Here is a 26,732-nt window from a genome sequence, read left to right as displayed (position 1 = left end):
CCTGTTTTTTTTCAGTGAGGGCTATTGTGCTTGCTTGACTGTGGATTCTTTTCCTGTCTCAGGTCGGTCTGAGAAAAGAGATGTCCATTTCAGTGAGGCAACCATAAGAAGAGAAAACATGTTCCTGTTCAAGTATTTGCAGACAGTGTCAGGATGACCTTCCTTGAGAGGCTGCATTTAAACACACTGCAGTCTTGATTCATTCAGTGCTGAACATGTGAACAGTGCATGATCAGGGCGGAAACGTCGTGACGTCGTGCGTCAGTCTGACCAATAGCAGCGCGTGTTTCCAGCCTATGGCCGTACAGTAAATACTATGAGCTCTGCCTCCTTCCCTGTCGATGCAGCGATGAAAGCAGAGGAGACAATCCAGTCATAACCGTGGATGTGCCATAAAACCGTGTGTTAGATCTGAACTGTCGTACTGCAGATAGTCAGCGGGGTGAAGTCACAGCTCTGCGGTGTTCCAGTCGAAGGCAGCGGGTATCTGTGTCAGAGGTTAACCTGAGCAGGCTGAGACAGAGACTCACGGTGGGGTTTGTGGGCCCACTGCAGTCTGAATCAACGCAGACTCGCCCCACCGCTGCTCTGTCATCGACGTCGTTTGTGTGTCGACATCCTCTCGGAGGCAGAAAACACCGGGAAGGGCCGTGAACCGAGCCCCGCGTTTGACCCTCTGCCGCAGCCCGAGGCGCGCTGCTTGGCAGAGCATGCTAAATAATGAGCCAAAGGGACACACTGGTTCATTTGTTTGCTGGAGGGTAAGTCACACAAGCAATCTGTATATTTATCGGGGTGTGTTTTCAGTGTACGGCTCCAGCGTGAAACATGAGTGTTGTGGTTTATCTAGCTAACTGTGTCCAGACTGTTGTGTTGCTCGTCCTCCAGCAGCAGCTGCGCGCACGTCTGTCACGTCAGTGTCACAGCCGTTGGTTCAAACTGGACTTCAAGGAAATGGTTGTGAAAAATTAACATGCATCCTATAGAGCACGTGACTCCAGAGGCATCACAATTCCGATTTTTGTCGTTTTAACGTCCCCTAAATACCGGCTACTGAAGTGTGCGGTTTTATTTTGTTCTCGGGCTCGTTGCTGCTCTCTGTCGGTGACACGAAGAAGTGCTGTTGAAGCCACAGCATGGCTGCTCCTTTTCTCCTCACGTTTTGTAACCATGCAGATCTTTAAGATAAGTAAATGTCAGTTGCACGTCGGTGTATGTAGAGTCAGCAGTCAGACTTATTTCCTTTGTTTATCAATGGAAATTAATACATATTGAAATCACAACTATCTAATATAATATAACTAAAGAAACCCGTTGAATGAAAAGTGAACCTAGAAGAGAAGTCCAGTTGTTTATTTGCTGTAGCTAGGATTGTGCAACTTTTTAAGGACAGTTTAGATCCTCTAATACAACACAAGTATTACCAGACATCTATCTGATATTAATATTTTCCAAAATCACCCAAAGATTTTTGCCCTATTGCGCAACTCTCCAAACTGTCGGTGAAAGGTAGTTCTTGGTAGTAAAATACAGTTAAAATCAAACTGCCTTGCTGCTTCTGCAGACTCTTACTAAACCACTAAAGGGTGATCCAAAGTAAGCACACTAAAGAATGCTTACTTAAGCTGAAATCAGGAGATGAGCAGTGCATCTCATTCACAATCCTGCAAACAAGCCTAAGAACTTTGTTTGTTTGTTAACTTTGTTGCAGTTCATCAACCCAGTACATCTGTCTTTAATTTATTCCATGGCCTTCATTATTTCTGCTTCTGTTGCCTCATTGCTGATAGTCAAATTTGGTAAAGTTATCACACCACAGCTCATACGTTATCTCTCTTATCAGGGATTTAAAGTTGGAGAACTGTATGAGACACATCGCTGTCTTGCACAAGCAGAATTTAGTTGGCTTTTCCCAAAAACTCAAGCTTCCTCCCACAGCCACTGTGAGACACACATGCAGCAGAAAGTAGGGCAAGGGTCACTGCTGCTGCCTGTGAGCATGAGTGTGGGTTGGGCTTTTGAAAGGTAAATATAGCTGGTACTACACTGAGGAGATTGGAGCAAGAGGAATTCACTGCCTGGATGTTAAGTAACATAACTGTCGGGGTGCAGCTTTACCCAGCCTCTCGATTTGCCACTGTTGTAAACAGCACGCATGTTCCAGCCTTGTGGAGGTTTGACTATGAAATTTATTCATACAACTTGCGCAAAGCAGAAGGAATCAATGGATAATCAAATATGGCACAGAAAGAGATTTTGAGATGATGTTTGGTAGCTTTGGATTTGACAGCTACCAAATGATGCATTGTGCTTTTTGACAGTACTTCTCTAGTTTATTTACATGCTGATAGACTCATGATCACGAGCTTCTTTGGTTTGTTTGTGAGCGGTCATGTTTGTTGTGCACATAAGTTCAATGAGTGCCCTGAACAACAGTCTGGTTTTCATTACACCTAATTCTCGTCTTCTTAGGTGTCATAAGTCAGCAAAGTGTTACAGTTACACTGAGCCATTGAGCTTTCTCTGAACTCATTGTGAATTCTGAGGAAACTGAAGTAATCATGAGTTCAGAGGAAACTTACAACATCTCAGTGTTTTGCCGATCACGACACCAGGTTTTGGTGCCCGTATGTCACACCTCCTAGATAATCTTGGAGCTTAAGGGAATAACAGATTGTATTACCACTGACTGGTATTCGAGGATGGTTTTAAAAATAAAACTGCCAAACCAACCAAGCAAAATATAATGAGGCTTGGCTCATGTAAAGGCAACACGGTTTGCAGTACTTAGGGTTAGGACCTGGGTTCTTTTGTCATTACAGTAGCAAAGCATACCTCTCCTTACTTATTCTTAACATTCTCTGTGTTTTTTCAACCTTTTCATTCCTAGATGTGGCGGTACAGTGGGTGCTATTTTGACCTGTCCTCTGGAAGTGGTGAAGACCAGACTGCAGTCCTCTTCCATCACTCTGTACGTCTCTGAAGTCCAGCTCAGCGCTGTCAACGGAGCCAGCGTTGCTCGTGTTGCTCCACCAGGGCCTCTGCATTGCCTTAGGTAAAGAGAATGATGCTAAATGCTTATTTAACTTAGCCTAGCCACGCTAGACAACCCACGGCAACGAATTTAATTCTCTGCCAGGGTAGGTCTAGTTACCCTCCATAAGGCTCGAGGCTGGATTCTCCTAAAACTGGCCGGACCAATCACCATGAAGTGTAGAGTCAGAAGGCGGGTGTAACTAAGTGACGACAGAGGCGCGACGATTCTGACAGAAACAACCGGCGCACAATAAACAGTTATCTTTCGACTCGACTTTGGTCACAGCTCTTAAAGATTTGAAGCTAAAATTCATCTTGAAAGATAAACAAAGGACGGCACTGAAGTGTTTCATTGAGAAGAAAGACGTATTTGGACTTATGCTGACGGGATATGGCAAATCCTTAATATACCAGTTGGCTCCGCTGGTTGGGAAGCTAATGGGACTTAGCCACAATCCGCCGGCACTCTAGGAACTACGTCAGCCTATTCATTGCGCTGATTGGTTGTATACCTACCCAATTGCTGCAGAGTGATTTGAAAGACAACCTTTTAGCCCGCCTCCCTCCCTGTCGAGCGGTCCTAGACCCTTGTGCCTTCAAAACATGGGTCTAGCGCGGCTAGGCTATATTTAACTAACTTTGGTTTACAAAAGGGAATTTTGCCAAGATTAGCTTTATCTAACGACAAGATAAGCCGTTTTTGTTATGCATACAGCTGCATTATTGACACAGTATGAATACTGTGGGGGATTTTGTAATGTTGTGAGATGGCTTCAGTGTTGTCTCTTTCTGGTTGAAGTATTAACTCATCCATTGACTGCTTCTGATAAAAAAAAACAAAGGACTCAGTTAAGATGAGTGGTTTGAGTACTGTTGCCCCTCTTTACCCTGCCGCTTTGCGTCCTGTTTATTTTAAAAATCAATTGATTGTGATTGTCAGGCTCTCCAAATGACCCACTACACTATTTCTGTCAGTTGACCACCACCCCAAAAATAATGGGACACACTACCATATATAGCAGAGCGGAAAGGTCATGGGGCCACATGAAAGCCTGAGTCAATGTCACGGTGAATCCACAGTAATAATGAAACAAGACTGTATGCATGCACTGCTATGACTGTGTTATGAGACTTTCGGTTAGAATTGCTGTTGTGTTGTACTACTTACTTGCCTTACCTTTCGACTGTAGAGTTACATCACCATAATAAAAGCCAAAAAATGGCAAACAGCGCAAAAACACCCTGATGACAGATTTAGTCTGCAGCAGAGTTCCTAAAATCTGCATTTCTTCCTTTGCGCTGCGATTTGAGTATGTGCTGAACCTGAAGCTGGTCAGCAAACTGGAAATACTACTCCCGACCTGGGGGTAAGGATTTCTGTCAGTGCACACTTGTTTGCGTGTTTGGGAGCAAAGCAACAGAGAAACAGTTTTCCTACTTGTAGCTTCTTTTCATTGGCATCCAAGTACGTAATCTCTGCCTCATTTTGACCTTGCAGCTGTTTGGCTGTCTTTAGTACTTTCTCCAAACAACTACTGGGAGACTGATGTAAGAAATACTCAATGAATTGTTCTGTGTTGTTAAAAAGATACATGTAATTCCTCTTCTCAGATATATTAGAAAGTTACCAAAAAATGTAAAGTGAGAAGTGAAAGTGGAGGGGAATTCAACACTGGTTATTTGGAACCTACTGGAAGCTTGTCTCCTTTGAAATGTTTAATTAACGTTGATCACTGAGGGGTTAACAGCCTTTAGGTAAATATTCACTGTAGCTTGGATACATGGCTCTGCTCTTGTTGTCTGGCAAGCTATCTCCATGTCACACACTGTTAAACATATTGCATAATGGCCAACTGGCTGTGTGTGGAGTTTTCCACCACTAAATGCATGCATTAATTATCTTCATTATCAGTTTAGAACCTTTGTGAATTTACTCCTGTTTGACTCAAGATCTGTGACAAAAATGGTTTAAAATGGGTTACTTAACTGGAAATCTACATGCAGTGGGATAAATATGCAAAAAGCTAGTGTTGTTAGTTGCTAATAATAACTTTAGCTTTTCAAGGGAGCACCTCCACAAATAGAACACCTCCACTTATTGCAAAAACCAGTGGGAACAAATCAGTCCTTCAGCTAAAGCTATATCAGAAATGGTGCTTTTTTGAGGATTTTGTTTAATAACATTAAACTAATGCCTTGTCTTGAGAGATTGCAGTTAATCTGGACATCGTCTTGTACTGACATAAACCAACTTCTTCAGTTGTCCTTGAGATAAACAGCTACTGGAAGACACAATGCAGCACTATCATGTAATACTGAGCGGAGCAGGGCAGAGGAGGGAAGAGCCGTATGGGGCAAGGAAAGAGAAAAAAAGCCCTGCATGCTTGTCAAAGTGGGTCAGCATGCAATGCGGCACAGGGCTCGATCCATTTTAGAGCAGAGCGTGTCGATTTGAGTCTGCGGCTGTGGAGAACACCTTCACTCTAAGCCCTGTGTGTTTTCTAAGTTTAGACTGTTTTTTTTAGGACAGAACTTGGCCATATCTCACATCCAGGACAGAAAGGCACAGACTACAAACCCACAAACAGAAGAAGAAATAGCTACTGACTTTTCCCGAAAAGATCCGAGTTCTGTCTTCTTTTTAAATGGAATGAGTCAGCCGCTATCTTACAATCAGCCTTTAAGGACCTCACTACTATCTGACCCAAAGGATAGCTTTCTTGTCTGATGGGTCTTTTTTTAATGATAGCCTCACACTGACCTTGTTATTACTTTGTATCACTGTTTTGTGAAAACATGCAATAAATAAAGGGTGGATTCCTAGCCGTGGCCATTCTAAAATAGGGCAGTGGGTCAGTCTGGAGAAAGGTGAAGAATCTTTCAGCTTGTGTGACTCCGGAAAAAGTACATGTGAGCGATTATGATATTACCAGGGCACCACCAGGGCCAGGACACCTGTCATATCATTTATTTTGGTTCCGGTATGCTACTAGTGACCTTGTGTATAATATTTGGTTGTGCTGAGTATCAGATCAGGCAGTACGACCAAAAACTACTAATCTATCTGCTTGGAGCTCCCACATTGATTGTAAAGTTAGAGATGATGTGCTGAATGAAAGCTGGTTCTGCTCTATAAACTCTGCAACTTTGTTTTTATTTCACTTGTAACCCATGAGTATTAGTGTGAAGTGTTCGCTTTGTGTTTTCAGTGGCCACACGGTATGTAAGGGATGAGCTATGTGTTTTTAATTTATTTTTTGTTGTAGTTTTTTACATAAAATGGCAAAACAAAGAGCTTTGTGTCTCACACACACTTCAGGGTGGATCCAGTTTATGTGAGTCTATTTGCCATGCAATTTAAAAGTTTAATGTTGTAGAAAATGTAGTTACAGTTGAGCCGAAAAGTATTGAGACCGATGCCAAATTAGATTTATAGTGAATTTTTATGTGCTTATGGGGTTTCTTCTGGCTGGAAATTATGTAAGCAAGTGACAAAAGACAGTTAGACATTGTTTTAGTGATGCTCATGATTGTTCATGATATTGTAAACCTCTCCAACACAGTGTTTAACTGTCTCTTGTCACTTGTTTATGTTCTTTCCAGCCAGAAGAAAAATAAATAATAAATAAAAAGTTACTGTATATCAGAATTTTGCATTGGTGTGGATAATTTTGGATGAAGTTGTGTTTATTTCTCGCTGAGAGTTAGATGAGCACAATGAAACAGCTGTTATATATATTGTTTTTTTGTTCTGTATAATGCTGAAATGACCAATATAGCATGAAGTGAAATGCTAAATCAAGTGTTTGCTCTTCTCAGGTTAATTCTAGAGAGAGAGGGACCCCGTTCACTCTTCAGAGGACTGGGCCCCAACCTTGTAGGTGTGGCACCTTCCAGGTATGTGGTGTTCTCTACAGTATTTTGGGTGTGGTGCGTGGCATCAAACTTAACTGAACTTTTATCATTCCATAAATGATACTACAATAATTTGCAGGAAGAAAGCCAAAGGAAAAGAGCATAACCTGCATATGCATGTCCCGCACATCAAAACCAAACAGACAAGTAGGTCACCTCAATCTTCAACGTTGATAATAAACATAGTGTTATCAGCTCTACCATGGCCCTCTCTCAGAGAACAAAGATATTTCTGCGTCATTCACCTCACATGTTACATCAAACCTTGTGATTTCTTTTGATTGAGAAATGTCCTTATCGTGAGGTCGTGTTATTTTATTTTTTTTAACTTCTTGCTCACTCAGAACTTATGTTGGCAGAAATGACAAACAAAAGTAATAACAACAAAGAAATACCGACATTATTTTAAGTCACAATAGTGGGATGGAAATCCGTGCTTCAATTCCGAGTGGAAATGAGCAGGTTCCCTGGTTCTTAGCTTATGTGGTCAGGGTTGCGTAACAGCTTGGGCACGGCCAATCAAAATCAGAATGAAGCAGCAGCAGCACGCGCCGTTCCAGCTGTGGTTTCGTCATGTGACTGCTGTTGTCATTTTACAATGGACTTTCTATAGAGAGGCTGTTGTGTTTGTGTGTAATCCCTGTCGATGACCTATCTAGTCCTTCCTAGTTACTGCTGCATCACATGATCATTGTCATCCTCTTCCCATTGTGTGCTGGGGTATGTGTGTCTGTCTGAGCCATAAATTCCATCCTCTTTTTCTTTAAATCAGAATTGTTCCATCCTGTAGATTCATGGTCTGTGCTGCTTTGCATTGTCAACCTCTCTGAGGGGCAAATATGCCCTTAGATGTGCGTGTGTGTTCGTTTTGTAGACTAGTGCTGTAGCTGACCAGACAGCTGTAACAACCTGTGCTATAGGAGGCTGTTGTTACATAAGCACTGAACCAGATGACCTCATTAAAAAAAACTAAAGCTTTCCTGCTGTCTTATGTGCGGTGTTGTGTTGGGTTTGAACCATGATGTTTTCTAATAGTCCCTTTTCAAGTTCTTTGTATACAGAATGTAATGTCAGATTTTAAATGTGCATTTCCAGGCTCTGCAACTTGACAGATACAACATCACAAATTGTATCACCAGTTCACTGAAACCTGATGACACTGACTAAAAATGGGTTGAATTATTCAAATCAGCCTATTTATATTGTCAGTGCTATGTGATATTGAAAATACAGGATATCTTTTAATCATTTTGTTTAGTTTTATTTCGTAATGCTGTATTTGATGTCTGTGGTAACAAGATAGAATTGAATATAAATTTTGATGGTATGACATTGATGCTAACACAGTAGGATATTAGTACAAAAACGGACACACATTTCGACACTTAGACATATAATTTTGCACATTGTAGAAAATTAATCAAACTTAAATAACATGTCAGTTTGTGAGACTGGCTTAAAAACTCCATTAAATTTTTTGGCTTGTGGAGTCACGAGTTTCATGCATAATTCATAGTTACTCATCAACATGCTCCATCCATGTCTGTGTGATTATTTATAGACACAGCAGAAGATTTAAGTTTTACAAAAGCATAGCGCAATAATGGGGAATTCCTTAATGTTAGGATCTTATATGGCTAATGTAGCTAACCTTTCATTAGTTTTGATGGTATGCCTACAGGTCAGCTCTGTGAAAGCTGAGGGACAATCAGAGATGGTGCAGACATTAACACTGGTTTGAAACCAACAAATGAGGACTGCACATTGGTTCCTCTTCTTCTGCCATCCAGTATTTTACGACAGCTGAATTCCAATTTAAGCCATCTCATTCAAAGATTTTTCTGTTGCTGCTGTCGGACAATAAATCAAATACGATACTGTGACTAAAACGCACCCTATTGGGACTACTGTTTCATGAGCAGTTGTCAAGCTGATGTGCTGCACCGTTAAAATACAGATTTTACACCCACAACATACTCAAACAAACTGACCATACGCATGAGTTAAAAGCAAAACCCGTGCTGTGAATTCGGGCAATATTTTTATATAAAATACAGAAAGTAAGAAGCTCTTAAAGGTCGTGGTCTCGCACTCCTCAACATCTGTGTCAGCTGCTGTGTTGTCATCTGTGCTGCTCTGCACTGTTATTGCATATGCAGAGAGAGTCTCCTTCCTGAAGTGAGTGTTAACAGTAGCAACTTGGCAACATTTAAAGCTAAAGACACTGAAAAAGCCCGTTAAGAACAGGGCTGGAATCAGGAGTTATACAGTCATGGTGAAATGAACCGTCTTTGCAGTGTTTTGAGCTGAAAATTGAAATCATCACATTGTGGAAACATGTGGGACTTTTATTAATTTACTGAAAAAAGGAACAATATATGACCTTTAAAGCTAAATGGCAATGCAACATTTCCACTCCATTTAAATCTAATTTAAGTTTTGCTTAGATGCAGCATAATTAAACGACATAGCAGTTTTATTACTTTCTTTATCTGCAGGGGTGGTCTGGCTTGTTGTGCTGCAGAGTTTTTCTCTGTTCTTGCAAATAGGAAACAGCACTTTAAACATCTTCTGATACTAATGAGAGCACAGTTCATTGGGCATGCTGCTGGCGGTCGTTAGCAACATACAGCCCACATGGCACATGGGCAGCCAGTTTAGACCAATAACATCACTCATACATGGAAGACACACACACATTCAGAGCCACTTGCATAATTCCTCTGTGGAGAAGCACGATTATATTGTGCATGCATGGTTTTCAATTCAGAATGAGGGCAGATAGTGAAGGTCACAGGGCTTAAACCCATTAAGCAGATATGTTGACTAAATCCAATGATTTTATTTAGTGAAGAGCAGCTGGAATCATGGGAGATAAATCTGCCACTAAAATTCACGCAGACACACAAACTCCTTTCAGTGCTTTTCTTTTAAGTGGCATTTTAGCTGGGCTTAGCTCCGCTACATACTACCCTGTACAATTTAGCTATTATTCATTTTATGTGGTTAAAGTAACATTGCTTTTATGACATATGGTCAACTTGGAAAGAATATCACTCTGCATTAATTATTCAGAGATGCATTTAGTCAGCACTCATGGTCCCAGTTTTTCATTTTGCACTTAGTCCCAGAATGCATGATCAATTTTTAGCTTTTTTTGATGGTTGCTTTTGTTAATTGTTTCCTCTCCATGGTGTTATTTGCCACAGGGCAATCTACTTTGCAGTCTATTCAACAGCCAAGGAGAAGCTGAATGGGTTGCTGGAGCCAGACTCTACCCAGGTGCACATGGTGTCTGCTGGGATGGCAGGTAATGATCGTTCCTTCTCCCCTGCCCTTCTGTCTGTCTGTCCCTCTGTCTGTCTGCTGCTGTTGGTTTAACATGCCTGTTTGTCTGTCTATCAGTCTGCCTGGGCAGAATATCTCACTGATGGGTTTTTGTTGAGTTAAAAAAAAAAAATCAGTTTGTCCTCATCAGGCAGCTTTCATTTTTCGTTATCTTTTCATAATTTTTGTGCACAATTTCAAGTTCTCCCAGACACCACCTTTCCCATAGACCTGAAGCATGCTAAGCTAAATAATAATGTCTGTTACAAGTAGGCATTATCCAGCTGTTTCATGTATAGAAATATTAAATATAAACAACAATCTATATATCAGAAAGCACAATTTAAGACTCTCAGGATCAAACTAAACTTGACTTTGGCCTCGCTTTGTTTAACCCTCTGGACCCCAAATTCCACTAGCAGGTCTAAAATCAGGTTATCAAAAGAAAATGGTAAAATTTCATCATTTATCAAAGATGTAAAGTGTAAAACAAATCAAAAAAATCGGCAGATTTTTAAATTTCCAACCACTCATTATGTGCAGTTCTGTCCTGAAAAATATTCAGATCTAAGCTTAAAATTGTGACATTTTATCAGAATCACTTCATTTTTGTCCAAAATAAACCATTTACAACTGGATTCTGTAAAAACTAAATATTCGGTGTACCTCGGTGTAACCACAAAGATGTTACTGACTTGGTTGGAACATAAATTCAGTGACAGTTGAACTGCTGGCTTTGCAGATACGAGACAAGTCCAGAAACAAGTGAAAATGTAAACTGACTTTTGTTATTGATAACAGCAGGGTGCACTGTCCGTGTTGACTACAAATTTTTCTCCCCATTTAAAAAAAAAAGCAATCAGTGAACTTTGCTTTTTGTTTTTAGTGATTTCTGGGATTATAACGATGTTATCCTGAACAGAACACATTTTCTCTACTTCTATTCTTCGTTCGTCTGTTTCCATAGACATGCAGGACTTTATTCTGGAAAATTAGGTGTTTGCTTTGAAGTAGCAGAGTAAAAATGCAACAGGAACAAAAAACGCAAAGAAACTGCTTGGGGTTTAGAGGGTTAAAGCAAGCCATGAAAGATACATTTATTTGTTTTGTAAATACTGTACTTTGTACAATAATGTTCCTCAAAATCACAACAATTATATTAATAATAATATATTACATCTTTATTACTAATCTGCTTTGTTCTGAACAATTCCTTTTTGTACATGTACCAGTACACACTGAGAATAGAATACCTTGTCTCTCCATTGTGGCCTTGATGGCCCACATATATTGCAGTTGAGGAGACAAATGCTAATGTCTCACTGCTGGCATTTAGACCATGACTGTGCTGTATTTATTTTTAGCTGTTACACAAAAGAAGAAAACCTTATGGTCCTCAAAGTTTAGGTTGTGCTTTCCTCCTCTCCTAGCCCCGTTGTCCCCCATGTCCTCCATTATTTTTACCCTCCTTGCCTTCCTTTCCTCTTTTTTTTTATTCTTTTATTTGAGGCCTCTCCAGAGGATTCTGTAAATGGTTTAACATCCCAGTTGTTACTTAAACAGTGTGGTGTGGGCCCCCTTCTTTGCTCTGTGCGTATAGAGAAGAGAACACGGCCCCCAAAGGTCAACCGGGGCCCCTGGCACTCGGGCGGACACGTCAGGTAGCACCCCATTTCTTTACACTGGTATGATAAAAACCATGGTGATTTTTATGAATATTAGATCATTTGTAATGATATTACCATTGCTTATGGCAACGTGTTTGCTGCTGGTATGTAGTTTCAGGCTTTTGTTATTGCTTAGTCTTGACACACACCTCCCCCTTCCCCTTAGCTTGTTCCATCAACATAGGAAAGGTAAAGTAATGACACACTTGTGTGGATTTTTTGTTGTCAGCACAAAAGAAATGCTAACCTTGTCACTGCCACAAAAGGTTGCACTCGGTTTGTTTCATTTCGTCTTTTGCCATCATTCATCAATACCATTAGTGCTTGAGTCATTTCTTTTCAAGGCGATCCATTGCCAGTCCATAACCTAAAAAACTGGCACTATATCCACAAGGCTTCCTCATTTGAAATGAGTTGAATTGCATGTAGAGAGTTTGATGGTTTAAGCCCATCAGTGCTGGCATCAGTTAAATATTTGAATGTGGACGAGATGCAGTGCAGACAGAGACATACAACTGAGGCAATTTCAAACCTTAACACAGCACACAGACCAAAGTTAGGCAGTTCAAAATCACTGCACTCATTTTTCATCAGCATAGCAGTTGCTTACATTAATCTTATGTTAACAAACATGCAGGCAGAGATACACAACACAACCTTAGCTCATAAAACATCTATCCTGGAAAACTAAGTCTTCATGGCGTCTTTGACAAGTAGCTGTGTAATTGCTCTACACAAATGTTTGGCACTCATAGTAGACAGATACTTATTGTCTCTTTCTTATGTACATTTTTCAAAGCCTCCCTGAGCTTTTATCAATACCGACAAACAACAGACTTGATGCCATTAAGTCTAGCCTGAGCTTGCAGTGGTCAATGCCAAACCCTCAGTGACCGAACGGATAAATTTTATCCTGATGTCGGATAATTGCTTCCAGTTTTGTAAACTAACTCTGGCTTATATGTCCTCCTTGCTATGAGTTACGCACTCTCTTATAGGCGGAGGAGGAAGACAAGACCCACTGCTTTCCCTTATTTTCCCTTTCAGCAGTTAATTTAAAGCATGTTGCTGTCTCTGAATGTAAGCCAAACCCCACTGCAGAAGTTACACATTGACTGTGAGCCTATAAGAACAAAATGTACAACTTGTAGTAGCATGTCTACATGTAGCTGCTGCTTTCTACAGAGGTTAGAACCACAGTAGGCTTGTGTAGTCTGTGGATATCTACTCTGTGGCTTATCTACATGAGCAAGAAGGCAAACAAGAGAAGTTTACTTTAATACCAGTTAAATCTGTTACTTAATTTGGTCCTCCTTACATTTGTAGGTATGTTTAGATGCATACATTTGAAAGACACATCAACTATGCTCAGAGTAACCTGCATTGACCCATTTATATCTATAAATGTGCTATTTTTTCAGAAGAAATGTGCAAGAACTTTCCCATGTGTTATTTAATAAGTAGAATGTGGTTTCCTATTAAGCATAACTGTGTAAACAGACTATCTTATCTCATATTGACAAAAGGCGATTTCAATTATGAAAGTAAACATGAATTAAATAGAAAATAAATCAGGGCATTTTACAGCAGTCAGATTGTTATCATAAAGTAGTTTGAACATTAAGTTGCCTTTAAGTTGCTATTTTCTGTCTAAATATGAATATTCTGTAACAATAAGCTAATATGAAAACTTTTTCTCATTTTCACATTGAGGACAACGTATCTACTGATTATTTTCAAAGTTATTTAATGCGTTTTTCTAAAAATAACATGTTCATTATTATTATGAGATTCAACCTAGTTCCTCTGCGGTCCAGTTATCTCAGGGCAGGTATTTGGGGCAGATCGTGTTGCCACCATTGCTCAACCTCATTGTTTCACTTCACCATCATCACTCATTTCATTCTTATGCCATGACACATTCATAAAAGGTGTCCTCACTCTTTCTATCGCTGTTGTCCACCACTGAGAGTCTGTTACACAAAACGGCAAGGTTAGCATTTCCACCTGCCTCTCTTTATTTTCAAACTCATTTCGGTAAGAATTTGATCTCGTCTTTCCTCTAATATGAACAGATAATAGCACAATGATGAGTGTGTAGAATGCCTCCTCAGTTTTATTTTCTGCTTTTGTATTTGCTCCTGTGTTTTAGCTCACTCCTGTGAGACGGAGCTGGACTTTTGGATTGGGTTGGCTTCTGTTCAGTCAACATTTTCTTTATTCCAGTTGATAAGGGGGAAAAAAGTGCAGTTAAATATGTATAACAATTCAAAAAAAAAATTAAACATGTAAGAGTAAATTAAATTGGTGGGGTATGGAATTGGGATAATAGTCTGGGGGGGGAAAGATGGGGGGTACCAGTCCTTCACCTCCCATCTCTTCTCCATCCTCTTGATGAGAAAGCGGGTTGGGGTGGGTAGTTGGTGGGGTTTGGGGTGGATGTGACTGCTGCTTGTGTGTGACTGTGGTACAGAAAAGCCTGTGTCTATTTTAGGGCTTTACTGTAAAGCTTTCACCCCTGCGTGATTGGGTGGGAGACCCCCGCCATCTGAGCCCCCCATATCTGCAGGCTACTAGCTGCAGCGGGGAGGAGCTGGAGGAGCTTTGCCCCTCCCTCGTGAGTACACGCCATAGACGCTACTTCATTCTACTTCCCTCTTTTTTCTTCTTCCTCTTTTTGTTCTTCTCTTCTTCTCTTCAACAGACCTGTATAATCCTTTTCTTCTTTAGGCAGTTGCCTTAACATAGGTCTCTGTTGCAATGATACACTAGATGTGACTGAGGTCTCTCTATAGACTCGTCCTGGTGTTAGCAGTTTTCTGCAGATGGCCACGTTTCCCTTCTCTGCCGTACATCGTTTATGACAAACTTTTCAAGAGACTTTGTGTCATTTCTTAATGATACAAGGTGCGCGTTAATTACACCTTATACAACAAGCTTCACATTACTGTGTATTGTCGAGTATTTCTACTAAACTAGAACACAATGACAAAAGTGTTGCATGTAAATTACTTAAACAAGCACAAGTTTCACTCTATACAGTTCTTGTGCATTTACTAGGAACTAATTATTGACAGATATGTGTTTTATTAGCTAACTAAGCTCACTTTGTTTGGCTGTGGAACTAAACCAACAGTGAAACAGGGTTTCTAACCACTGTTCTCATCAGTAAGGTCAGCACTAAGTACCTAGTCAGAGTTTCCACTGTAGTGAATAATTGAAGAATCTCCTTCAGACACCATTTTGTTTTTCTGTGCTGAAGTAGCTGTGCTAACTGTGCTAGTAAATGACCTACAGCCTGTTTTTTGTTGTCTAACTAGTTAACCAGTGGTTCATTAAATCCAATAGAATAAACATAAAAGAACTAATAAGTGAGCATGCATACTGTGTAGCCTAACAAAAGTTAAAAATTTAGAGCAATGTCAAATTAAAGACTCAACCCTATTGTGTTGTCACTTTGTAAAAATGACATATGATTATGTGTTTATATTTTAAAGCTCACTGAAAGTGTAATGATATCTTACAAAATAGACTTCTCTTTATGATAAACCTTTGTCATAATAGCTGTTTATTTTCATCAGAACCACAATAGCTCTTATTAGCACTTTTACGAAATGAAGCAGACTGACAATCAGCCACACACAAAGAACTAAATGAATTTGCCGCTTGGCCTCATTTCCCAGTGTTTGCACCTAGATATTTTTTTAAGATACTAAATCAAAAAAGATACAGCACTCATAGCTTAAAGCTGCTGCCCTCATACACTATTCTTAGTGTCCGTGCTCTACTTCAGGAAGAGAGCTGTTTGGTTTACATGCATCCAAGTAGCATTTCACATGAAAAGGATCAATATGTGACTAGAATGTGGCAGAGATAGCTGTTCTGATGGTAACTCAGTAAATGATTGTTTACGCTCAGATTTCATTTCTGTATTGTCTGAAATAATCTACTTTCTATAACCTGTGGAATCAGATGGCCTCTAGTAAAGAAAATACTAAAGCCAGTTGATCCTGTTACATGAAATGCTTTCTCACTGTCCTTGTACAGTATATACTATTTAGTGTAGTTGATTTGATTGTGCTCTTCCAAGTGTCTATACGTCTGTCTGAACCTCTGACCTTTTCTGAATTTCCCAGGGTTCACCGCCATCACAGCCACCAATCCCATCTGGCTGATAAAGACTCGTCTGCAGCTGGAGGCCAGGTGAGGAAACTTCATCCGTGTTTGTCCTTGTCAGAAACAACAGTGAAATATGTTGTGTGGTTCTTCTGTTCTCCTGTAACAAAAATGACACAGAAATTCAATGTTGCTACTGGCCTCGAATTAAATAAACTCGCTTTTGATTTGACAGAAACCGAGGAGAGCGGCGTATGAATGCATTTGATTGCGTGCGGCGGGTGTACCAGATGGACGGCCTTCGTGGTTTCTACCGAGGAATGTCAGCCTCATACGCTGGCATCTCTGAGACTGTAATCCATTTTGTCATCTATGAAAGCATCAAACGTAAACTGTTGGAGTCCCGGGCTCACACCTGCATGGACGAAGAGGAAGAGACGGTCAAAGATGCCTCAGACTTTGTGGGCATGATGCTAGCAGCGGCCACCTCCAAAACCTGTGCCACCTCCATCGCCTATCCTCATGGTAACCTTCTGTCTCGCTCACCTTGACTTATTTCAGTCAACGTATTTGCCACAAAATATGTATTTTATTAGTTGTCAACAAATCCTATAAAGGAAAAAAATTTAAGTGTTCAGCAGCTTACATACAACATACGAGGGGCCTTCGATAAGTAATGCCCCTGACCCACTTCCAGTTGTCTGATCTAGCTGAAATTTTGCATGTGCAATGATTTATATCTCTACTGGTTATGTAGCAAATTACAGCTGTGAACTAATTGTGGTTTCTGATTTATACATCTTTGAACTGAGTCAGGTGTGAAATTGAGCCTGTCGAATGTCGCGCAGTTATCTGGTTTTTGTATTTGAAAGGACGCACACCACAGAAGACTTTTGATGAAATGAAAGAAACTTATGGTGATGATGCCCCATCATATGACCTTGTAAAACGCTGGCATCGTGAATCCAAGCATGGATGGAACTCTGTAGAAACAGCTCCCAGACCTGGTCGCCCCCCTGGTCACCCTCCTTCTGGGGGCGACCAGGTCTGGGAGCTGTTTCTACAGAGTTCCATCCATGCTTGGATTCACGATGCCAGCGTTTTACAAGGTCATATGATGGGGCATCATCACCATAAGTTTCTTTCATTTCATCAAAAGTCTTCTGTGGTGTGCGTCCTTTCAAATACAAAAACCGGATAACTGCGCGACATTCGACAGGCTCAATTTCACACCTGACTCAGTTCAAAGATGTATAAATCAGAAACCACAATTAGTTCACAGCTGTAATTTGCTACATAACCAGTAGAGATATAAATCATTGCACATGCAAAATTTCAGCTAGATCAGACAACTGGAAGTGGGTCAGAGGCATTACTTATCGAAGGCCCCTCGTAAAATAACAAAAAAAGGCTGACTGTAAAGGTTTAAACTATTCTAATTTAAGATATGTTTGCAATAGTTACAGAAGCTCTGTGGCACGGAGGAATATTGTTTATCAGGTTTTGTATACTAGACAGACAATTTTGGGGTAAATGAACAAAATGGGTATTCTGATAAATTTATTGTTGGTTTTGATCTTTGTTTTGGAAGTTCAGTGAGGATGAGGAGGCAGACACAGAAAGACAAAGGAGACTCGGATGACTTAGGTTGCCAGTAAGGTTTACTGATATCAGGTGAAGTGACACTGACAGAGCAGCAGTACATGCACGTACTGCCAGCATCAGATCTGAGGTTTCTCTCTGATCTCCAGGTATATGTAGTAGTTGGGAGGGGGGTCAGATTTAGAAGACAAACCAGTCTGCTTAGTCAGTCAGAATAGACACTATCTGATGCTGACCAGAGCACAGTCCTGGCATATCTTCCTCCTACAATGTCTACCTGTCAGGAGGCCATAAAAGGGTGAGATAAGGTCAGAACCTGAAGCCGGGCTCAGGCTCACACAGGTTAAAGGGGAGCAGGGACCAAAGGTGGTAACCTGCTCCAACCTGTAGGATAATTTTAGATGACATCGGCTAACAGCTGCAAGGAAATTCCTTAGCAAGGGGAAAGAGTAATTTTTCCTTCACAGTCTTCCATGACATCTATTGATAAAATAATTGTGGAGTATTGCCACAATTACCCTTCAAAAGACAATGTTTCAATGTTTGAAAACTGTTATAGTAAACATGATCAGTGCTTTTCTTGAACTTCAAAATGTTTACAGAGTGACACATGCTGTATTATGATATCTGGAATACAAACTGACAAATAGAAACAATGCCATAGATGATTGTCTCTACAAATATTTTACATTATTGTTCACAGAAATAACTAGCCAAACCAATTTGCCGAACATTTTACAGTCATGGGGAAGGACGTCCAACACAGATCAGAAAGTTTTTCAGCTGTGAATGAGCTGAATAGACCAGAATGTACTGCAGCATCAATACATGTTGCATTTTAAACAAGGAAGTGACTTACCATTTGTTTCTTGAAAATATTATGGTCCATTTGCACCATAAATACAGCTATCATTCTTCACCTGGTGCAGGTTCTCCCATTTAAACTGTCATTCTGGGATGTAGGTAAAAAATCTGTAGCTTCCTTCATTTAGGATAAGGCAGGTTAAAGGACTATTAGTATGCCAACAAATGAAGAACACATTAAATGGACTTGGTAGTGTCAGATGTTAAAAGTTAGCACTAGAGAGACCACACAAAGCTTTGACAAGAACAGCTAATGGTCATTCGTGTATCCAACAGTTTTTTTTTCCTCAATCTCAAATTGCAGAGGTGATCCGCACACGGCTTCGAGAGGAAGGCAGCAAGTACCGCTCCTTCTTCCAAACTCTGCTGACAGTACCCAGGGAGGAGGGATACCGGGCGCTGTACCGCGGCCTCACCACACACCTCGTCAGACAGATTCCCAACACTGCCATCATGATGTGCACCTACGAGGTGGTGGTCTACCTGCTCGGCCGTTAGCCCACCAGGACCGTCTCCTTTCTGTTTAAGGAGGGAGACGGTAAATGACGGAGATGGAGGCCCTTTGATTAGGGTATGAAATGTGCAAATGAAGACCAAAGGAAAAGTGAAGATACTCTATTAGACAAGAATAGGACAAATGGAAAGAAGATGAAGAAAAAGGAAGGAGGTAGAGCACTTTGGCACCACATCAGCATCATCCCCTCCACTTCTCTTTGTCAGACTGCGGGGACAGCTAGAGGGCGCCACAGTTCACAGTGGAGGTAAAATGGCTCAGAAGAAAGAGGAGGCACTGACAGGAAAGGCACAGAACCAGTTTGGTGCTTGTTAAAGCACTGAAAGATACGATTTTGAGCAAAATTCAGTGGCCTTAGCAGACAGGATTTAACTTAATTTTCACTCTTAAATAGACATCATAGCAGGAGAATGCTTGGAGGCGACTGAACTTGACAGGACAGATGAAAGCCGAATGTAGGTCAGTGTCATTTTTTTAAATAAGTAATTGTACGAGCCGGCACTTGCTTCAGTGCTATGCCATCACATGACACGCCGTTAAGGAATGTTCAGCTAAAGTAGAACGTCAGAAGAGAGTTGGATTAGAGACAAAAATGTCAGTCATCCATCCACTGTTGCACTGCACAAGGTGTGGCTTCAAGCATTCTCCTCCAAACACTGCAGTTGCCCCCCAGGGTGGCCTGAAGCTCATAGCCCACAGTGAACTCAATGCAAATACAATGAAATACAACGATGAGCTTGTGACAGTCATAAGCACGCGCCTCAGACACTATCGGGTGTTTAGGTTACAAACTGACTTCCATTCAGTGTTTTGTTCCTCCATGACTCAGCTCCTGGTGGCGACATGGGTTGGTTGAAGTTGGCCTTTGGTATTTTTGTTAAAACTGAAATAAGAAGGCCGGCTTCTGCCTCCAGTCACTGCTCGGGGCTTAAAATATCTTGTGTGAAAACATGAGACCAATGTGTCCTTTTTGAAATGTGATATGTGTGACTGTCCCAAAGGTACCGGATATCTTCTGTTGGAGTGTTGCTACTTGAATATAATGTGACGATTCGGGGAAATGCTGGAGCGGGAGAATATTAATGCAGTTTTATCACCCCATGGAGTGTATGTGTGCGTGTGTGTTTAACAAGTTGGATGATCTGTGTTCAGGAGTGTGTGTGTGTGTGTGTGTGTGTGTGTGTGTGTGTGTGTGTGTGTGTGTGTGTGTGTGTGTGTGTGTGTGTGTGTGTGTGAGTGTGTGTGAGTGTGTGTGAATGTGTGTGAATGTGTCTGCATGTATAATAAATATCTACTCCAGATTTCCCTCCACTACCTATTAATCTTGCAAAACACTGCGGTTTGGAGAGGGGAAAGGTTCCTGAATGATACTGGGAGCTTTCATTCCCACTCTTAACGTCAGTCCTTCCTTCCGATGGCTTCCAACTGAGCTGATAACATGCACTTTTGTGGCCTTTTGGGGCTTGTGCTTTGCATTTTATTGTGTGGACAGTTTAAACTTGTACATTGTAAAAGAAAAAAAGTATTAACTGTATATCAAAATGGTATTTTGCTCAACTGTTCTTATAGCAGATAAATTGTACAGTTTAGAGTTCTCAGTAGTTGTGAAGGATGTTCAAATGTTTGTACATATTATTGATACTGTATATGCATATCAATTGTTTTTTTTTTCCCTTGGGCTCATTTTGTGATCATGCTGTAGTTTGCATTTGAAGAAGTTTGTTTTCTTTTTTGTGCAATTGAAACTGTTTTCGACACAGGCAGGAATATTGATGTTGCTTGAATGATTTCTCTCGCGTTTCTGTGTTGTCGTAAGTTGTTCTGCAAACATTGTGTATTTACATGAAAACTAGCAAATGCTGCAGAGCTAATACATCACTGTGAGCATTTGAGCTGAAGCATTGGTCCGTCAGTTCACGAGGTTCGTTAAAAAAAAGAAAAAAGAAAGAAGTGTTCCAGTTTGCAAAGCTCGGATGTTTCCATCATTTTGGATGTTTACATTCTTCTTTACTTCCTGTCGGATTCTTTTCAGTTCCTTTGCAACTAGTTTTCAATATCAAAATAGAGGTGTTTTAATGTGAGATTTTACTGCTGCATCTCTGACTGAAGAAGCCATTTGTGCTCCTATAGATGATCACTTCCCTTACATTGCTCTCATAAAAAATGATCTTTTGTGGAAAATTCAACACACATTTTCTCAAATTATATCCAAACACCTCATTAAAATGTTCCTTTGAATACTTTTCCATTGTTCACCATCTAAAATGTTCCGTACTTGACATTTAAATCTGTTGTTGGGCCGCCCACCACAGCCTCTCTTACCAAGCTGCTGTCATTTCGATGCAAACGCACACTTTCATGGTTAACCCCCCCAAAAAACAAAGCATAATATTTATCTAGAAAGTGTTACTTTCCACCAGTTACAGAAAATCTACTGCATTCACGCCTGATGCTGTTCCTGAACGCTCCCATTTTCCTCTGTGCTGCAGTATCATTTCAGACGCAAAGTGTTGTAACTTGTAATAGTTATTGATTTTCAGTCTCCATTGACATACTGCTAAAATAAATGCTGACTCTTTTTAACAACCATGCTTTCCCGTACAACACTAATAGCTTTTACGGATTTGTTTCGCTCTGCTGCAGTAATACTTGAGGTGAAATTACCAAAATGTGACAGACAACTGGTCAAACAGTGCAGACATTTCACTTTTTCTTTTTTAACCTCTCATTTCAGTGTCAGTTTGCAATTCAGTGTCTTTACCCCTGTTTGCTTGGACAGGATGCAGCCTCATGCAGGGTTCAGTGAAACCCAGAAGATTGTTTTGTTTTTGCCAGCTCAGTCTTTAGTGTGTTTGTTTTTTAAAATAAAAACTAAATAAAAATATATTTGCAACTGAAATGTTTGCTTTTTTAATTCATGTTTTAGAGTTTGAAGTCATTAAAGTCATTCCTGATGGAAAAACTAGATTTGACTTACGTACTGCAAAGTGCACAAGTACAAGTTCCTTTCAGTTTGTAAAATTTTCCAATTTTGAAAGAAGAACAGCAGGAACTGTCTTGCCTCTCTTTTTTCTGAGATAAGATAACTTTATTCATCATTAAGGAAAATATTATGCCAAAGATGTTCGGTACACATGAAATAAAATCGAAAATGAAATAATGGAAGTAAAATAAAAAGCAGAAAAAATACACTGTCTACACATGTACAATAAAGAAAGCTGTATGGGTACCAATTTTAAAGTCATCAGTTGAATTGAGTTCCCCTCAGTATACAATAGAGAATATGTTATAAGTTATCCTTTTATGAAAACTGTCAATGGATGTGTGATGCCATTTCCTGATGATTCTCCATTTATTTTCCATTTCTTAAAGAAAACTTAAGTGCTTCTTTTTGCAGACATATTAATACATTTTCTGATGACCGTTTGCTGCCTGTCAGATTCTGTACTTTGACTTTAATAAATACCCACAACATCACACAGCAGCAGAGTGCTTCTTCAAGGCTTCGAGGCTGACGTGCGTATTTACGCATATGGCACAGCAGCTTCATTAGCACAGGACCCGACGGCAAATTATGCTCTGCGTTGCTCCACACCTGAAAAGTGAGGTCCACACGATGCACTTACTTCCATTAAAACTTGTCTGGATGATTCCTGAGCTCCATCAGACCAATTGGACATTTAAAAAAATTAAGATAAACCTGTCATTACGCACGAGATTAAACATTTTAGTGGTTTAATTGTGTTATTAAACTGGAGTGAAAGCTCAAATAAAGCTGAGGCCTCCCTCAATATCTGACTGAAGATTACCTCGTTGAGTATTATTGTGTAAAAATTTAGAAATTTCAGTCATAAAAATGTTGTAGAAGCATGAGGACAATAAATGAGGAAATCGCCATGAACAGTTTGTATTTACCCAGCAGCACCGGCAGGAGGAGCCACATTACTTCTGATGAAATTGACCTATGCACAAGTTCAATTTACTAAATTCCTTTATTCACGCCACTTTTCATGCTATAATTAACATTTATTTTCAATTAAAAACCAAGCGTCATGAATCTAGAGAGGTTTCTTCTATTAGCTTCTCTACCATGATAACTGCCCAGCTCACTTATCAGTGTCAGTTATTTAAAAAGCTTTGATTTCTGTTTACTTCTGTAATTCGTGTAGTACCTGCAGCCGAACTGATCTATAAATGTGGGTAGATGAGTACCGGGGAAAAAAATCCATCATCGCACATGTTGTGGCTTAAATTTAAGAAAAATGGCCACTGCTTTGGACATTAGTTTGTATTGATTGTGTTGTGCGGCTGTTTGAGTTGTTCTGCCCAAAATGCGCACATGGCGCTAATGAGCTGCAGCTGGATGCAAAACAATCAACTCTCACTGTTCCTTACATGCACAACATACACTGAACTCCAGATATTACAGAGGACCAGCTCGCTCAATCTTGCGGTTTAATATCTCAGCCGACTTCCACTTAACAGCCCGCCGCTTTGTTTAGTAGCTTAATAAATATTCAGTTGGAAACCACAATCTTAAATGAGCACAACAGCACAGATAAAGCGTGGGGATGACGGTGCGTTCATGTGCTGTCAGAATTCCTATATATAATACCACTGTGGTCGTGGAAAGGTCAATAAATAAATAAGAAAGCACAAATTGAAGATTGAAGTATATTCAGAAAAAGTGTCCTTCTGAGATTTTGCGTCTCCTGGACAAGCACCCTTTCCAATATTTGCACTATGTTTGACATATTTGTACTAGTATGTCACTAAGCTGTGTTTTTGTCCTTTTTTTCTATTTTTTATTTTTTTTATTCCTATATTACTTGCTAGATTTGTATCTATATTTATCTCTCTCTTTATTATATCATTGTTGCACTGCCTGCTCTATGTGCCTTTTAATTGCCCGCTGGGACAAATAAAGTTGTCTGAATCTGAATCTGAATCTGAATCGATATACCTGCTGGATATACATCCTGAAACAAAACTAGAAAAGGAAATGTGCATGTGCCTCAAATTGAGCATTTGCAAAGCACTGTACACTGCGCAAAAATATAAATGCAGCATCCATATGGTGTGCTTCTCTGACTTCTATTCATTTTAACTAGTTGTGCACAAAATGTTTGAGCTTTCTTGACCCATGACCAGCACAGACACTCTCCTTTAACCATTGACTATAAAATGCCACATTAAAACGCAGCTTTAGTAGGAAGACATGATGCTGCAGAAGACAACAAAAAGACATGAACAGACTGTTGTCATGCTGGATGCTGATGTCAGTTTGGGCCGTCGCCAGATGCTTGAATGTTCATACCTTGTTGAAGAAGTTGTTTCACACAGTTTTAGATGGATGTGTCTAAAAGCACAATTCTCTCCTAAAAAACATCTGCCATCTTCATCAAGCCCTTCAGGAAAAGTAGGAAAAAATTCTACAAGAAGCATCAACAACCTCTTTACATGTGTGTTCCAGATGTGTGACTTCTGGTCTGTGACTCCATTCTCCATCTGCCCATTATCATTTATAATGTAGTTGTACTCGGCTGTTTCATGACATTAATTCTGCTGTAAAGATGATGAATGTTAGAACGGCTAAGACTTCCTCTTTCCTTCATTCCTCTTTGTTTTCACATGCTGCGTTTATGTGGCAGTAGGTGCACATTGACTCAAAGAAGATGAAATACTTGTGAAAACTGAAAATCTGAAGGAAGCTGTGGTTTCAGTGCAGGCAACACATGGAGTTGGAGTGTCAGTTACATGCTGAGTTACCTAAAGTGGCTCTTAGGAGTTGACGTAAGTGATACTTGGACCTGCGTCAGTGTCAGCTGTGGTGTTAACAGTGGAACAGTTGGGGGGAAAAAAAATATCAAATGTCAACAGATCATATGCGAAACGGGGGATTTTGAGGAAAAAGCAGAAAACATACCATCATGTCTGATATAAAAACAGATATACAGGGTGTCCCAAAAAATTTGACATCATTTCGCAGGCCACTCATTTTGGCAATTCTTGTTGAAATATCCTCAAATTTTCACAGAATGTATAGAAACAGATCAAGATTCCATATTTAATGTTTTATTTTTGTTTTGTTTTCAGGTTGAGCCATGTCGTTCACTCGCAAAGAGAAGTCATTTTGTGTCTTGGAATATGTTGATGATGGGTCTACCAGATCCTTTAGCCCTGCATAAGCAGCCTTCCTCTTTAAATTTTTGGTACCAAATCCAAATTTGTTTGTCAGTTTGGTGATTTTTTTTCAAATTTTGCATTGAAGACACGCTGCACAGTCTTGGGTGACTATGTGCGAGCAGATTCCAAGACGCAAAAGGACTTCTGTTTGGGAGTGAACGGCATGGCTCAACCTGAAAACAGAACAAAAATAAAACATTAAATATAAAAACTTGATCTGTTTCTGTACATTCTGTGAAAATTTTAAGTTAGTTCAACAAGAATTGCCAAAATTATTGGCCTGTGGAATGATGCCAATTTTTTTGGGACACCCTGTATAATGATCTACTGGTGGACAGTAACTTACCATCATTACATCATTTGCAGCTGCAGATATCTTTTATTGCCATGGCAAGCACACACTTGATAGTGTATCGGTACTCACAACAGTCACAGCAGTTTTGGTATTCAGACCCTTTATGTTAGCAAAAGTATCAATATATTAATGTAAAAATACTTTACTACAACAAATCTGCTTTCTGCTTTTATTTCTCCCCTACTTTTTGATTCTTGGGGACATGAAATAATGTGATAAGTTTAGAGGGTATTTGGTGGAGCGGTAGATATGGAGTCTTAACCTTAGTATTTCAAATTATTAGGTACATTTGCAGCCTCATTTTTCTAATGGAACGCGCTTTGGTTCAGTGACTGTTGATTTAAATGTGCTATATAAAGAAATATGACTTGACCTGACTTTTCAAAGACACTATATTTCAAATGGCTGGGAATAGCTGGTTTAACCTCTAACAATGTGTTGTATTTTAAGAGCTTGTTATATTATCAGTTGTGTGAAATCTTCATCTTAAAAGCCACTAAAACTGTCATGTAAATGTAACAGGAAACACAGTGCAATATTACATTCTGATATGTCAGCTGCATTAAAGGAATTACTTAAATATAATAGAACCTCAAAGTACCTCAAAATTCTACTTAAGCACACTAACTCGAGTGGAAGTACTTTCCACCACTCTTGGTAGTGAGGAAGAATTTCAGAGCAGCCACCGAACGCACCACGAGAGCCTTAGCCAATAGCGTGAGAGCAGAGTGCTGCGTCGCGGTGGAAGCGGCCAATCAGCGCTCGGCTTGCGGAGTAAACGGACACTGAGTCTGTGCTCCGCTGGTTGCTGGATGTGCTGAGCTGCTGTTTACCGCAACAAAGAAACCGTCGTTACGCCGCTGAAACATTTCTAACAGCGCCGGAGGAGAGTCGCTGTCAGCGGCAAGAAGAGAACAGACTCCTCCGGTCCTTGTTGTTTCACAGAGAAACCCTCCGAGAAGAAGTGTCGGTGGGAGGACGAGTTGTGTTCGGTGAGTGTTGGTGTGTTGAGCTTGTTCATGTAGGCAGGCAGGAGTGTTGTTTCCTCTTAAAAGTATCTTCTGTTCACTTTGGAGCCATGGTTGGTTTAGTCGGTTTAAATTTCGAGCCGAGAAAAACGACTTTTGAGTGTTTGTTTCGATCTGATGAA

General features: G+C 40.1%; 2 protein-coding genes across 5 annotated transcripts in view; both read left to right on the top strand.

Annotated features, from left to right (window-relative positions):
* Positions 1-290: 290 nt before the first annotated feature.
* On the top strand, positions 291-21,940 carry LOC110950718 (solute carrier family 25 member 36-A-like). The gene is made up of 7 exons (XM_022193466.2): positions 291-761; positions 2,891-3,055; positions 6,856-6,933; positions 10,161-10,261; positions 16,082-16,148; positions 16,297-16,586; positions 18,832-21,940. Exons 1-7 carry the CDS (start codon positions 721-723, stop codon positions 19,023-19,025), a joined length of 936 nt encoding a protein of 311 aa, XP_022049158.1. The 5' UTR covers positions 291-720; the 3' UTR covers positions 19,026-21,940.
* Positions 21,941-26,353: 4,413 nt separating this feature from the next.
* LOC110950720 (SPRY domain-containing SOCS box protein 4-like) overlaps positions 26,354-26,732 on the top strand; it is a 92,508-nt gene continuing 92,129 nt past the window's right edge. For all 4 annotated transcript variants that reach the window (XM_022193470.2, XM_051953247.1, XM_051953248.1 and 1 more), the window contains exon 1: positions 26,354-26,574. The gene's annotated coding sequence lies outside the window, so the exon portion shown is untranslated. The remainder of the gene's footprint in view (positions 26,575-26,732) is intronic.

The sequence above is a fragment of the Acanthochromis polyacanthus genome, chromosome 9 (assembly GCF_021347895.1).
Source record: "Acanthochromis polyacanthus isolate Apoly-LR-REF ecotype Palm Island chromosome 9, KAUST_Apoly_ChrSc, whole genome shotgun sequence".
Lineage (NCBI taxonomy): Eukaryota > Metazoa > Chordata > Actinopteri > Pomacentridae > Acanthochromis > Acanthochromis polyacanthus.
The sequence above is the reverse complement of the archived record's forward strand: the minus strand, read 5'-3'. Positions and strand labels throughout refer to the sequence as shown.

Coding starts and splice junctions, on each gene's coding strand:
- LOC110950718 (XM_022193466.2), top strand. CDS start 721: ATGAGCCAAAGGGACACACTGGTTCATTTGTTTGCTGGAGG. Junction 6,934..10,160: donor GTAGGTGTGGCACCTTCCAG/GTATGTGGTGTT, acceptor TATTTGCCACAG/GGCAATCTACTTTGCAGTCT. Junction 16,149..16,296: donor CGTCTGCAGCTGGAGGCCAG/GTGAGGAAACTT, acceptor TTGATTTGACAG/AAACCGAGGAGAGCGGCGTA.